Below are 12,749 nucleotides of genomic sequence, written 5' to 3'. Positions count from 1 at the left end.
ATTGTCATAAAGTGCTTCCGCGGGCTTCCGCGAGTCTATGACTTCACCGCCGTCTGTCTTGGCTGCCACATGGGGCCGCCCCGTGCTGCGGTACTCCATGGTGTCACCCCCCGAGTGGACGACTGGACGCCCTCACACCCACTGGCCCCCACGCTGCCCCCTGACAAACCGCTCCGGTTGTGACGCACCTCGGGGTCGGGGTTCGGGGCAAGCCAACCGCTTGGGTGCCCATGAGCTGCCCAACCTCACATGCGCGCTAACCGGACACGGCGGTCATGCCGCTCTGGACAGAGAGTCATAGATGCTGTGCCACGACCGGACAAGGACCCTGGCTACGGAATAACAGAGCAGCTTCAGTTTGCTATTAGCGGGTGCACAAGGCATATGCGGGCGCGCACCGTATTGGTGATTTGGCTGTTCTGCAACATGCGGGAACCTTGACATTACAGCTTGCTCCTCAAGCGTACCGTGGTAGTACCCCTTCCAGGCAAGCTTAACATGAACACCGACTCCTCTCCTGGCAAGTCTTTCCGCGCTTCCGCCTATCCCCCCCCCCCAACACACTTGAAGTTGCCGCCTACCGCAGACGTGGCTGCAGCCAGTACACGCACACCAACCCGCGTCTTCCAGACCAATCTGACTCATATCGATTAATACCTAGCCGGGGGGCACCTCTGCACCCCCTAGCGCCGCATTATTGTCGCCGAGACCCACCGCATTGCTCCCCACACCCGTAACAGCCAGCTTTTCCTGAGCTACAATCAACAAGTGCCCCACTTCCGGACGCTTCTGCAGTGCCCTTTCACTCCACCCCAAAGCCAGGGCAATGGTCACGTGAACATCTTAAATCCCCCCACCTGAGTTCCGGCACCACCAGGCGCACTACTACCGTGCGCCCCCATGCGCCGTTCGTGTCCGCACCAAAAAGCACCCATCCATTCTCACAGCCGCCTCGCCAACGGCCAACCAAAAAGCTAGCCGCACCCACGCGGGGTATGCCGCTGCTGCTCCTCTTTCCTCCCCCCTCACTGACAAGCCACAAGCCACGCGCCCCTCTCCCGCCGCCTACAACGCCGCCGCCTGCGGCCCCGCACAGCCCACTGCAGCAGACCACCACCACGGCGGCTCCCTACGCCAGGTGCGCCTTTGACCCCGGTTCCGCGCCCGCCGCCACCGCCGCCACTGACGCAACCAACGACGTCGACACCGCCGCCTGCTGCGCGCCCGCCATCTTCTTGCCGTACCAGGCCACGGCGGGATCCACGGATCCACCGCCCCCGCCGCCGGGCCCGCCGCCGCCGCCGCCGCCGCCGCGCTGCTGCTGTTGCACGCTGCTGACGGCGCCGCCCGCCGCCATCAGCGCGACCATGGCCGCCTCCGCGTAGCTGTTGGACAGACCCGGAATGGAGTCGCCGGCGCCGCCCAGGCTGATGCCGACGGCGCTCCCGCCCCCGCCCCCGCCCCCGCCTCCAACCCCGCCCCCGACCGATGTTGCGCTGCCCGGATACAGGCTGCCGTCCGCATACGCTCCCGCACCGATTGAGATGCGGGCCAGGGGCGTCCCGCCGCCGCCGCCGCCGCCGCCAGCCTTGCCGCCTGGCTCTACCCCCGCCGCCATGCCCGAGCGGGCGCTGCTCGAGGAGGGGCCGTTGGCGCTCGCCCCACTCCGAGCGCCCCCGCCTACGCGCAGCGGCGACAGCCCTGGCGGCACACCCGCCGCCACCGCCGCTGCGTGCTCCCGCCCCGGTCCTGCTGCGTCGCTGTCTAGGTCCAGGCGCGCCGGCGCCGGCGCCGCCGCCACCGCCGCTGGCGCTGCGCCGCCACCCGACACGTTCCGGCTGTGCGGCCCGCCCGCGCCCGCCCCTGCCCCTGCGCCTGGCCCTCCGCCGCCGGCGCCGCCTCGCGACTTGGCGCCGCCGCCGCCGCCTGCATTGCTGCTGCCCACCACCGGTCCCGTGCTGTGCATGGACTCCCACAGGGAGTGGAGGTAGCGCTCCGCGCTCTGACCCGCCGGGTCCATTCCGCCGGCGCCGCCGCCCGACACCTGCCCGCCGCCCCCTCCTCCGTTCCCGCCGCCGCCGCCGCCGCCGCCGCCGCCATTTGGGCCAGCAAAGGCGTAGCTAGGCCGCTGCTGCTGCTGCTGCTGCTGCTGTTGCTGCTGTTGCTGGCCGAGGGGCAGGCTGGAGGGGGCGGCGGCGCCCGATGCGAGCGGCAGTGAGAGCGAGGCGGCGTCGGGGTGCCGGGCCGCCACGGCGGCGGTCTTCACCACCACCTGCAGCGGCTTGCCTGTCACGCGCGTACGTGCGAAACGTTGCACACAAGTTACTCACAGGTAGGGTGACAGGTGACAATTATGGTTCCCTCGGGCTGTGGTGGAGGGCGTGTAGGTTCAGGCGCGTGGCTAACGGCTACCACTGGCAGGTTGGCAGCTAGCCCCGCATGTCGCCCGAGTCAGCGGTCGCAATCATGGCTAGGTCACTACGGTGCTTTGCCATGCTCCGAACCACGCTCCTAACCATGAATCAGACGGAACTCCTGCCTCGGATTGCGTTGGAGCCCATGCAAGCTTACCTGAGACGGTGCTCGCCATGAAGCGGGGCCCTGTGGACCGGCCTGTGCTGGCCCCGTCCCAGCCGTCATCATAGTCGTCTGCGTCCCGCCGCGAGGTCGCTCGTAAGTTGCTAAGCAGCCGGCCCATGAGGCCGCTAAAGAAGGAAAGCCCGCCGGCGCCACGAGCGCTGTCGCCGACGGCCCGGAAGGGGCGCAGCGCGCTGTCAGCCGACGGAAGCGTCGCTAGCAAGCCCCCGCCAGCGCCTCTCCGACCGCCGCGTGCCCAGCGGCGGTCTTCCAAAACCACCTCCGCATCTGCCTGCCCTGATCCCGACAGAACGCGCCGGCGCCCTTTCGCTCCAGCAACCGCCCGCTGCACGAGATGTTGCGCACCCAAGAAAACTGTCAGCAAACAGCCTGACGCAAGCAGATGCTTGTAGTCTGTGTCTATCTGAAAGGCTATTTGCTCACCGTTCTCCGGAGGAAGACGAGGTAGAACGAAATGCCGATGGCGATGAGGAGACCTGCTGCTCCGATGACCAAGGCTCCAGTTATAACACCTGAAACAGGTTGAAAGCAGGTCAGATGCGTCCGCTTTCACTGTCTAAGCCGTGCGTGGTGCGACGAGTCGCGTGCGTGAAGCAGCCTCGGTACCTTTGGGCAACACAAATGCCGCTGTTCCAAATGTAGGCTGTGGTTGGACTCTACGCAGCCTCCCTCTGTCCATCGCATGCTAGTTTTGCGCGGGACAGGTGTGCTCTCTTTGAATGCTGGTATGATATGCTTTATTCAAGTCACAATGTTGTGAGAGCAATGGTTAAAAAGTGATAGTGCTAGCGCTGCAAACCAGACTTCCCGATGCGGGCACGCGAGATGGGGCCCGTCCTTGCTGGCCTTTACCTGTCCCGGAGCTGTGGGCACCTGCATGTCATCACCACAATAGGTAACGGGCCTGACTCGTGCATACGGAACAACGACTTCTGGAGGGCCTCGGCGTCACGCACTGAAAAGCCCCAACGGCCATGCAGGCCAAGTTTCTTGCCCTCGCTTTGGCGGGGCTGGTCGGCCTGTCGTGCGCACATGCACTGCTCTCTTCAGCCGACATGCTGGCCCTGGCTCAGGTACGCGCCACGGCAAGCTGGCTGTGCAAACCTCTCGTCGTTTTGCATGTTCTCGTAAGGGCTTGGGATGCTGACGCAGGAGGTCTATTACTGCAAAACCTCGCATGCAGGTTGAGCCGGAGCGTGCATTTGGGCTGTGGGCGACTCAGCACGCGCGCACATACAGCGAGGGATCTCCGGTGAGGCGCCTTGCGGCGGCCACGCATGCCGGCTAGGGTTTCGGGACCGGTCCGGCTTCTCTCCCGCCCCGGAGCGATATCGGAGTTCCCGTCAGCATCCACCCTCCCGGGTGCAGACCTGTTTTGATAGCACGGGAGGGGGGCGGTAGCGTCCCTGACGTGTGGAGGAGAAAGGTTTGTTTCCAAGCACGCTGGTGTGGGCGCGCTGCGCTGCACAGCCTGCCGAGCGCTCCTTCCCCCGCCGCGCCCGCACCAACCTCGCACCCGGAACCTATCTCTGCTGCCCACTCGCCCCATATTAGCTCTAAGCCGCTCCCCTTAGGCCTAACCCTACATGCCGGCACCGTGCTGAGCACCAACTGACGCAACCGCAGCCCGTCGGCCACGCATTTGAGCACCCGACGGGCTGTCTCCCCGCCCCCATGCCTTCCCCTACCCACCAACCCTCTCTCCCCCCACACCTACCCCCCCTTCCTTAACTAGTCATGAATGTAAACCCCCCCCCACACACACACACACACACATGCTGACACGCTCACCTCCAGGAGTACACTCGGCGCCTGGGTGTGTTTGCGGACAACGTGAGGGCCATTGCGGAGCAGAACAGGCGCAACACGGGCATCACGGTACGGGTGGGGGTGGGGAGGGTGGGGTTGGGGTTTTGTAAATACCAGCCCAAACTAAACCAAAACGAGCGGAGCACAGGCAGAGGTAGCTGGGGGTGGGGTGGGGGTTGGCGAAGGTGCGGGGCGGGCGGTGGTGGGTTAGGTGGTGGGTGGGCGCGGAGGAGGTTTGGAGAGGTGACGTGCCTGTGTGTGTGCAAGTCATGGTAACGAGCAAAGGAGAGCGGGCGTGTATGCCGTGCCGTGTCCCCATCTCCGCGATTGTGTTTCAGTTGTGCGTTCTCATGCATTTCCCATTCACAACCAACGACCCCTCGCTCCCCACACCGCCACCTCTTTCTTTCCTTGCTTTCCTCCCTTCCTTCGTGCTCTTCCTTCTTCAGCTGGCTCTTAACGAGTACGCGGATGAGACGTGGGAGGAGTTCGCGGCCAAGCGCCTAGGCCTCAAGATCTCCCAGGAGCAGCTGAAGGCCAGGTGAGGGAGAGCACGCATGCACACATGCACACACACCCATAGGACATACGCATGTTCACACACTACTTACACGCACACAAGCACGCACACGTGTATATCCGTTCCACACACATCTCGTTCCACATCTCATTCCACACACATAGACACATAGGACATACGCATGCACAGGCAAACACGGCCGTTCTGTGCTTCTCGTTACCCTTTCACACACTGGTTTGTTTCCCTTTAAGAACACACGCACGTCCCTCACCTCTCTCCCCTCCTCAGGGAGGCTCGCAGCAGCAGCAGCAGCAGTAGCAGCTGGCGCTATGCCCAGGTGCAGACGCCCGCGGCTGTGGACTGGCGTGCCAAGAACGCCGTGACCCAGGTGCGTGTGCGTGTGCGTGTGTGTGTGTGTGTATGTGTATGTGTATGTGTGTGTGTGTGCTTGTGTGTGTGTGTGTGTGTGTGTGTGTGTGTGTGTGTGTGTGTGTGTGTGTGGTGTGGTGTGGTGTGTGATGTGTGGGTGTGTATGCGTGTGTCTCTGCCCCCCACCCGTCCCCTACCCTCTGCCAAGAAGGCCGTGTTCGGGATGAGTGTGTTAGGAAAGCACAAGGGAAAAGGATCAAGACGCGCATACGCGTGCGTGAGTCAGGGGGCTCGAGGGAGGGAAACACGCAGGACTCTGTATACGCGCATGTCGGTGCATGCCTCTGTCGCAATCCCCCTGCGGCTGCCTGCACCTCACCCAACCCCCCCTTTCTCGCATTTCCTTTCGTCCTCCATCCTCTTAATTGATTATGATTGTAACCGCCCCGTGCGTGCGCCCCGTGGTCTGGTTTGGGATCTGATTGCATGTGATTTGCTACAATGCGATCAATGAACGGCTACCCTCTCGCCCCCTGCCCTACCCCTCTCCCCCCTCATCCCCTCACGCCCTCCCTGCCTCCCACCCCCATCCCTCCCCCTCCCTGCTTGTATCCTGTTCCCAATGTCCTAACCTTGCAATCCCCCTCCCTGCCTCCCACCCAAGCCCCCTAACCCCGCCTCGCCCTTCCCCAACCCCCCAACCTCCCCCCCTACAGGTCAAGAACCAGGGCCAGTGCGGTTCCTGCTGGGCCTTCTCCGCGGTGGGCTCCATCGAGGGCGCCAACGCGCTCGCCACCGGGCAGCTGGTGGCGCTCAGCGAGCAGCAGCTGGTGGACTGCGACACTGGTGAGAGCGGGTTTGCAGCTAGTTTGCTCGCGATAATTAAATTTTGGATGGGTATAGAGAATAAAATATTGTATGGATGAAGTAAGGCTTGAGCAGAAGTTCAGAGTAAAAGAGTGTAGACAGCTGGCGAGGCAGGATTAAAGTTACTGTACGGTTTGGGTGAAGTAAGGATTGAATGGAAAGTAAAGATAGATAGAGAGGGGAGTCAGGGAGGAGGAGGGAGAGGGAGAGGGATACGGGAGAAGAGGTGTTGGCTGGCAGTGGGGCGGTGATGTCGCTCAGCTGAATTGGGTCACGGGTAAGAGGGGGCCTAGGGGGAGGGGGATGGTGGAGGGGGGAGGGGGAGGGTGGAGGGAGGGAGGTGGCACCTCCAGGGCAGCGCTGGAATGCAGCGCTGCTAGCCACGGCGTTCCGGTCCACGTTCCGCCGTCGCGGTGAGCAGCGCTCTAGGGGCGCATGTCCACCCGCACAGGGGCATCGCGTCCCACCGCCCTTCCGCGTCCCCATCGGGTTCGGTTTAGTTTGGGCTGGTATCTACAACCCCACCGCCCTCACCCTGCGATATGGCACCCCCGGTGCACCAGACCTTTTACGATCCGCACGCCCTCTCAGGCCCCCATCGCAAAGACCTGATGGGCTGCGTCAGGCGTAGGCCCCAGCGTACACCGCCGCATGCGCCTGGCTCTGCCCGCCAGGTGTTTTCGATGGGGGCCTGGGAGGGCGTGCGGAGTGTGAAAGGGCTGCTGCACCGGGGGTGCCATGTGGCAGGGTGAGGGCGGTGGTACGCGGTGCCCGTGTGTGGTTGGACACACTCGCATCGCGGCCGAGGGGCGGTGGGAGGGAGGGAGGGTGTGGTGGAGATGCCCATTTCCCGAGCTCCCGACCAAGTCGAGCGGGGCATGAGTAGTCCATTGCGCCGTGCCGTGTCGCAGCAGCAGCCGGCGGTGGATGGCGACACGGGGGAGGGAGACTGAATGGGGTATGGGAGGAAGGGGTGGTTCAGTGAACCGGGGGGAAGGGTGTGTGTGTGTGGGGTGGGGGGGAGGAGGTACGACCCAGTCCACCAGGGCTCCGAAAGGGAATTGTAAATATCAGCCCAAACTAAACCAAACAAAGAGAAACGCGGGGAAGAGTGCGGTGCGGGATAGACGGGAGGGCGGGAGGTGGACGAGGTTGGAGAGCGGGAAGAGCCCACCCCAATCCTTGCAACCCCACCCCTATCGGTGCGCGCGCCCCTACGCCTGCTGTCTTTGCACCCTATCCACCCAACCCAGCCCCACATTCACCACCACCTCTCCCCACACTCCCCACCCACCTGGCTGCAACTCCGCTTCCTCTCAGTCAATCATGAATGTAACCCACCCCGCACACACCCACTCCACCCCCCCACCCCCCCATACACACACACCACCCAACCTCCACCCCACCCCATCCCCTACTGTACCTGCCTACGCCTTCACTTCTTAATTAATCATGAATGTAACCCCCCCCCCCCCACCTCCCCCTAACCCCCCCCCCCCACCCCCCAGCCTCCAACATGGGCTGCAGCGGCGGCCTTATGGACGACGCCTTCAAGTACGTGCTGGACAACGGCGGCATTGACACCGAGGAAGACTACAGCTACTGGAGCGGGTGAGGCGCGCAGGCAGGGGCAGAGCGGGGGTGGTGATGGTGGTCGTGGTGGTGGTGGTGGTGGAAAGCGGAAGGGGGGCCAATGGGTTGGGAGGAGGATTGCAGCTACTGCAGTGGGTGAGGCAGGGGGGCTGGAAAGCGGAAGGTGGGGAGGGGCTGGAAGGTGAAGAGGGGCTGGAAGGCGGAAGGGGGGGAGGGGCAGGGGGTCGGCGTGGCGTGGCGTGTGGGTTGGGAGTGGAGCGGCATGGAGTGGACGGGTGCGGGAGGGATGTGGGCGGGGTGTCCAAAAGCGTGTGCGTGTGGCGGTGGGAGGTGGGATGGGCGCTGCGCGCGCTGTATGTATGTGTTAAGAGAGGCATAGGGCACGGAAACGCCTCGGCACCCAAACCCGCAGGTGTTTTGACGTGCGCGTGTGTGCCCACCTGCTAACGCACGTACCCATATGTGTTTGTGTTGCAGGTACGGGTTCGGCTTCTGGTGCAACAAGCGCAAGCAGACCGACAGGTGCGGCGGCGGTGGCGGCTGCAGTGGCGGGCGCGGGGGGAGGATAGCGGGGCGGCTGCGGTGCAGCTGCGGGTGGTGTCTGGGGCGGGTGCTGGCGTGTGTTTCGTGTGTTAAAACACAATGCGCACCGGTTGCACATTTGCGTCAGTCATGTAGCAGTGACAGAACTAACCACAATGCAGGGCCCCATAACACCCCCCACAGCACCGCATACCCACACTGCAACAACGCAACAACAACGCCACACCACCACAACAACACCAACACGCCCCCCCCCCCCGCCCCGCACCCCCGCACCCCCGCAACCGCCCCCCCCCTCCAGGCCTGCTGTGTCCATTGACGGCTACGAGGACGTGCCCACCAGCGAGCCCGCGCTGCTCAAGGCCGTGGCGGGGCAGCCCGTGGCGGTGGCCATATGCGCCAGTGAGAGGAGGGGCGCGGGGAGGAGGGGCGGGGGTCGGGGTCCTATGGAGGGTTAGGGGTCCACGAAAGTCGGATGGGGGAGGGGAGGTGCAGATACCAGCCCAGAGTGAACCGAAGCCAATGCGCAAGGGAGCGAGGAAGAGGGCTGTGTCAAGGGGACGGGGGGGCAGGATGTGGGGTCAGGAGCGGGGGTGCTGAGGCTCGCTACAACTACCCAATTAGTCATGCCTGGAACCACCACCCCGCCCTCCGCTCAACTTTTCTTCTGCCTAATCCTGTTATTCATGTTTAATCGTAATCTCCTTCCCTCCAGGCGCCAACATGCAGTTCTACAGTAGCGGCGTGATCAACTCGTGCTGCGAGGGGCTGAATCACGGCGTGCTGGCTGTGGGGTACGACACAAGCGACAAGGCCCAGCCCTACTGGATCGTCAAGAACAGCTGGGGCGGCAGCTGGGGAGAGCAGGTGGGCCCCGGCTGTGGCTGCGTGTGTATGTGTGCTGCACAGGAGTGTGTGTGTGTATGTGCATGTGTGTGTGTGTTTGTGCATGTGTTGCACTGGTATCAGGACTGTGTTTGACACACGCACTTCCGCGCGCGCAGGGCTACTTCCGCCTGAAGATGGGTGAGGGCCCCAAGGGCCTGTGCGGCATCGCCTCCGCCGCCTCCTATGCCGTCAAGACCAGCGCCGTCAACAAGCCCGTGCCCACCATGTGCGACATGTTCGGCTGGACCGAGTGCGGCGTGGGCAACACCTGCTCCTGCTCCTTCTCGCTGTTCGGCTGGCTGTGCCTCTGGTGAGAGGGGTGGAGGCGAGGGGTGGAGAAGGGGTGAAGAAGGGGTGAAGGGGTGAAGAAGGGTGGGTGGAGAAGGGGTGGAGAAGGGGGGGGCGGGTGGGGTGCGGCGGGTGCGGAATTGGGGGGAGGGTAGAGAGGGTGAGGTTGGGAGGATGCGGTTGGGGCTTCTGGGTTGGGCTCCGAGGCGGGAGTGAGTGCGCCGTCGCAAATGTGGCCCGCGTGTATGTGTGCGTGTGCGTGTGCATGTGAGGAGGGGCCGGCGGGCTAATGCACCTGCCCATCGCGCCGCCGCTCGTCCGTGTCTCCCTTGGCCTCGGCCCTCTCCCCTCGCTCCCTCCTGGCTCCTCTGACCATGCCCCTTGACACTTGGGACAAATAGGGACTCGTGAGGACTCGTTGGCCCCCTTAGCAGTAACCCCTTAGCAGTAACGCCTCACCATTACCCCTCATCAGTACCGTAACCCCTCCTCCCTCGCTCGCCCCCACACAACCATTACCACGCAGGCACGACTGCTGCCCGCTGGCCGACGCCGTCAGCTGCCCCGACCTCAAGCACTGCTGCCCCGCCGGCACCACCTGCAACGCCGCGCAGGTATGGCGTGTGCAGCGGCCCGCGCGCGCCGTTGCGGCCGGCCATGCCAAGTGTCTTAATCTTGGTTTGCTTTGAAAACAATGTCGGGAGTCAGTTCGCGCACTTGACTTGGAAATATATCTGTAGTCGGTCCACGCAAGAATTGAGGCCGGGTCCACGTTGATATACACTACCGTACACTTGGCATCCAACGCATGGTTCTGCGTTCCGTAGTTCTCTGCACGCCTCGCCCGCTCGCCTCCTGAATCATGCGGCACACCCGCACCACACCCGCTCACCCCAACCCCCCGCTCACCCTAACCACCCGCACCGTATCGTACACTTGACCACACCGCGCCACGCCGCGCATCCAAACAGGGCGCCTGCATCGCTGCTGACGGCGCCTCCTCCACTCCCTGGGTGGACAAGACCAAGGCCATGGTGGCCAACACGCCCGCCGCCCACGCCCGGCAGGCGGAGGTGGAGGCGGCGCAGGCCAGGCAGGAGCAGCAGCAGCAGCAGCGGGCCGCGCACGCGTTGGGCGAAGCCGACATGCTGCTGGCTCGGGGCGGCGGCAAGGGCGGCGAGCGCAAGCGCATTGAGCGCATTGCTCCCCAGTAGTTAGGAGGTGTGTTGTGATCAGCGGGGCCTCTGGGGAGGTGGTTGCGTGATTGTCTGGTTGGTGCTGCTTTAGTGAAGCGGTTGGAAGAGAGGTCGCGCCGACGCTGTTGGTGGTGGGGTTGTAAATACCAGCCCAAACGAACCCTGATTGTCTGCGGCGGGCGCGCGTTTCCCCGGCTGCGGTTGCATTCGCAGCTGTTTGCGGTAGCTATAATTTGCACGGCTGAGGCTGTTCCACTTCCTTTGCAACTATCATATGGGTGCGCGGCTGTACAATGAAGGATGTTGAACCTTCGACTATCGTGTTCGCGCCTTCGCGGCGCCTGTTGAGATAGGGGCGCCCCCACGCACACGTCTTACCGTGACCTGTACCATTATGACTTTTGCGTTTGGAGGGTGGTGCTGGGACGGTTCCTGGTTGCGGCGCAGTGAGTTGGCCGGTGGCACAGTGTAGGAGTACACGGGGCGTGACTGGGCGTGCGGCAGCAGGGTTTGCAACACCCATCATGCAATGCAGCGAGGGCCCATTTTTAAGCTGACGTTCCCAGTCATTCGGCATACATACATAGTGCCAAGGGTGCCGTGGGGCCTCCCAACTAATTGGTGTTCACGGCCCTCGGACTGTTTGTGCGACGGGCTCTTGACCTGTAACAGTATTATGCGCATGTTTGTACCAACAGCAGCTATTGGCCACCATTCCTATGCAGAGTACAAGGAATAACAAACGCGATAGAAACGTTTGGCCATCAGAACACATTCCGCTTATATTTTCTCAATCTAGGCGTGCGACTGTACGCTATTGGTAACGTCTTGGAGAAATGTCGTCAACAACATCCAGAACGCTGGTACTCGTGGGGCTGGAGGGCGAGGACGAGCTCATGCGCGCGGTGCAGAGCGAGGCCCAGGAGGCCTTCTCCATGGTGGAGATGCCGCCAACAGCCCCCGATTCTGACGTCGCTGCAGCAGCAGCTGTCCGGTTGCCGAACGGCACCGATTTGGACCGCGCGCACGTCGTGGGTGTGGTGCTCAATGCCAACGGCCCCAGCGGCGCGAGTGACGATGCCGGCGACGCTGCCGCGCTGCGACTTGAACGCGCGCTGCAGCTGGCAAAGGCGATCCGAGGGGCCTGCCCCCATGCGTTTGTCATGCTGTGGCATAGAGATGCTGTGGAGGTGCGTCGCGGGGTGCGCCGTGGCCGTGGGTGAAGGGGTGAAGAGGAAACGTCGCAGGGGGGCGGCGGCGGCGGCGGCCGGCGGGTGGGCCCAGTCTATTTCAATCCCATTCAATCCCAGGGCCACAGGGGCCGGTCAGCTGCGTGGGACAGCCAGGTGCAAGCCACAAGAAGCAAGCCATCAGAAACACGCGATCAAAACACACCCAGCCGCCCTGGCAATCAACTGGGAGCACAGTGCTGTGGCTGTGGGCTGCTCTCACCGTACCTACGTGTGCGCAGGGGGCTTGAGCGCGGGGCATAAGTTGCCCCGCCAGGCTTGAAACGAATACCCCGCCACGCTGCCACCACACAAGCTAGCACACACATGCTGCCACACACAACCCCCGCGCGCCCCTCCCTCTTAGCCAACTGCCACCCCCCCCACACACACACACGGCCCCACCCATCCACAGGACCCCAAGCTACGGATCGCGGCGTTCGCGTGCGGTGCCAACATGGTGACCTGCTTCGCCGACCACGCGGCGGAGGCGGTGCGGCAGCTGGCGTCCATAGGTGGGGGCGGCGGGGGCAGTGCGCAGCGCCACGTGTGTGTGTGTGTGCTTGTGTGTGTGTGTATGTGTGTGTGTACGTGTGCGTGTGTGTGTACGTGTGCGTGTGTGAAACTGCGTGCAGGGGTGCGGGATAGGTGGGAGGCAGGACGGGGTATGGGCGCTGCGGTGGGCGGCCGGTGGGGCTGCAGCCACACAGTGAGGGAGCAGCACAGTGAGGGGGCCCATAACAAGGGTTCAATCTCACACCATGGCACCTGAAACGACAATCACGTTCCCACAATCACCACGCCGCAAGCAGGGGGCCCATTGAGCCACCGCAGAGTATCAGACCTCTC

At 63.6% G+C, this 12,749-nt stretch overlaps 3 protein-coding genes across 3 annotated transcripts in view; 2 read left to right on the top strand and 1 right to left on the bottom strand.

Moving 5' to 3' along the window:
- Positions 1-431: 431 nt before the first annotated feature.
- CHLRE_05g247700v5 (uncharacterized protein) lies at positions 432-3,344 on the bottom strand. The gene is made up of 4 exons (XM_043062542.1): positions 3,205-3,344; positions 3,022-3,110; positions 2,572-2,923; positions 432-2,286 (listed from the first exon to the last, which is right to left on the bottom strand). The coding sequence occupies exons 1-4, from the start codon at positions 3,275-3,277 to the stop codon at positions 1,130-1,132; spliced, it is 1,671 nt and encodes a 556-aa protein (XP_042924607.1). The 5' UTR covers positions 3,278-3,344; the 3' UTR covers positions 432-1,129.
- Positions 3,345-3,484: 140 nt separating this feature from the next.
- On the top strand, positions 3,485-11,352 carry CHLRE_05g247851v5 (uncharacterized protein). The gene is made up of 13 exons (XM_001700714.2): positions 3,485-3,671; positions 3,782-3,850; positions 4,396-4,476; positions 4,857-4,948; positions 5,216-5,315; positions 6,013-6,142; positions 7,672-7,774; positions 8,234-8,278; positions 8,601-8,701; positions 9,015-9,166; positions 9,304-9,497; positions 10,002-10,089; positions 10,447-11,352. Exons 1-13 carry the CDS (start codon positions 3,573-3,575, stop codon positions 10,687-10,689), a joined length of 1,497 nt encoding a protein of 498 aa, XP_001700766.1. The 5' UTR covers positions 3,485-3,572; the 3' UTR covers positions 10,690-11,352.
- Positions 11,353-11,404: 52 nt separating this feature from the next.
- CHLRE_05g247850v5 (uncharacterized protein) overlaps positions 11,405-12,749 on the top strand; it is a 4,936-nt gene continuing 3,591 nt past the window's right edge. Inside the window, exons 1-2 of the mRNA XM_043062543.1 lie at positions 11,405-11,861; positions 12,316-12,415. Of these exons, the coding sequence (XP_042924606.1) occupies positions 11,508-11,861; positions 12,316-12,415 (454 nt within the window). The 5' untranslated portion in view covers positions 11,405-11,507. The remainder of the gene's footprint in view (positions 11,862-12,315; positions 12,416-12,749) is intronic.

Source organism: Chlamydomonas reinhardtii, chromosome 5, assembly GCF_000002595.2.
Source record: "Chlamydomonas reinhardtii strain CC-503 cw92 mt+ chromosome 5, whole genome shotgun sequence".
Taxonomy (NCBI): domain Eukaryota; kingdom Viridiplantae; phylum Chlorophyta; class Chlorophyceae; order Chlamydomonadales; family Chlamydomonadaceae; genus Chlamydomonas; species Chlamydomonas reinhardtii.
The sequence above is the reverse complement of the archived record's forward strand: the minus strand, read 5'-3'. Positions and strand labels throughout refer to the sequence as shown.

What these genes read in the sequence shown, in the direction of transcription:
- CHLRE_05g247700v5 (XM_043062542.1), bottom strand. Translation starts at nt 3,277, where the DNA reads ATGGACAGAGGGAGGCTGCGTAGAGTCCAACCACAGCCTACATTTGGA. An exon ending in TCGTCTTCCTCCGGAGAACG is followed by an intron (nt 2,924 to 3,021) that starts GTGAGCAAATAG and finishes CATCTCGTGCAG; the next exon opens with CGGGCGGTTGCTGGAGCGAA. An exon ending in CATGGCGAGCACCGTCTCAG is followed by an intron (nt 2,287 to 2,571) that starts GTAAGCTTGCAT and finishes CGCGCGTGACAG; the next exon opens with GCAAGCCGCTGCAGGTGGTG.
- CHLRE_05g247851v5 (XM_001700714.2), top strand. Translation starts at nt 3,573, where the DNA reads ATGCAGGCCAAGTTTCTTGCCCTCGCTTTGGCGGGGCTGGTCGGCCTG. An exon ending in GCGGCAGCTGGGGAGAGCAG is followed by an intron (nt 9,167 to 9,303) that starts GTGGGCCCCGGC and finishes CCGCGCGCGCAG; the next exon opens with GGCTACTTCCGCCTGAAGAT. An exon ending in CCACCTGCAACGCCGCGCAG is followed by an intron (nt 10,090 to 10,446) that starts GTATGGCGTGTG and finishes GCATCCAAACAG; the next exon opens with GGCGCCTGCATCGCTGCTGA.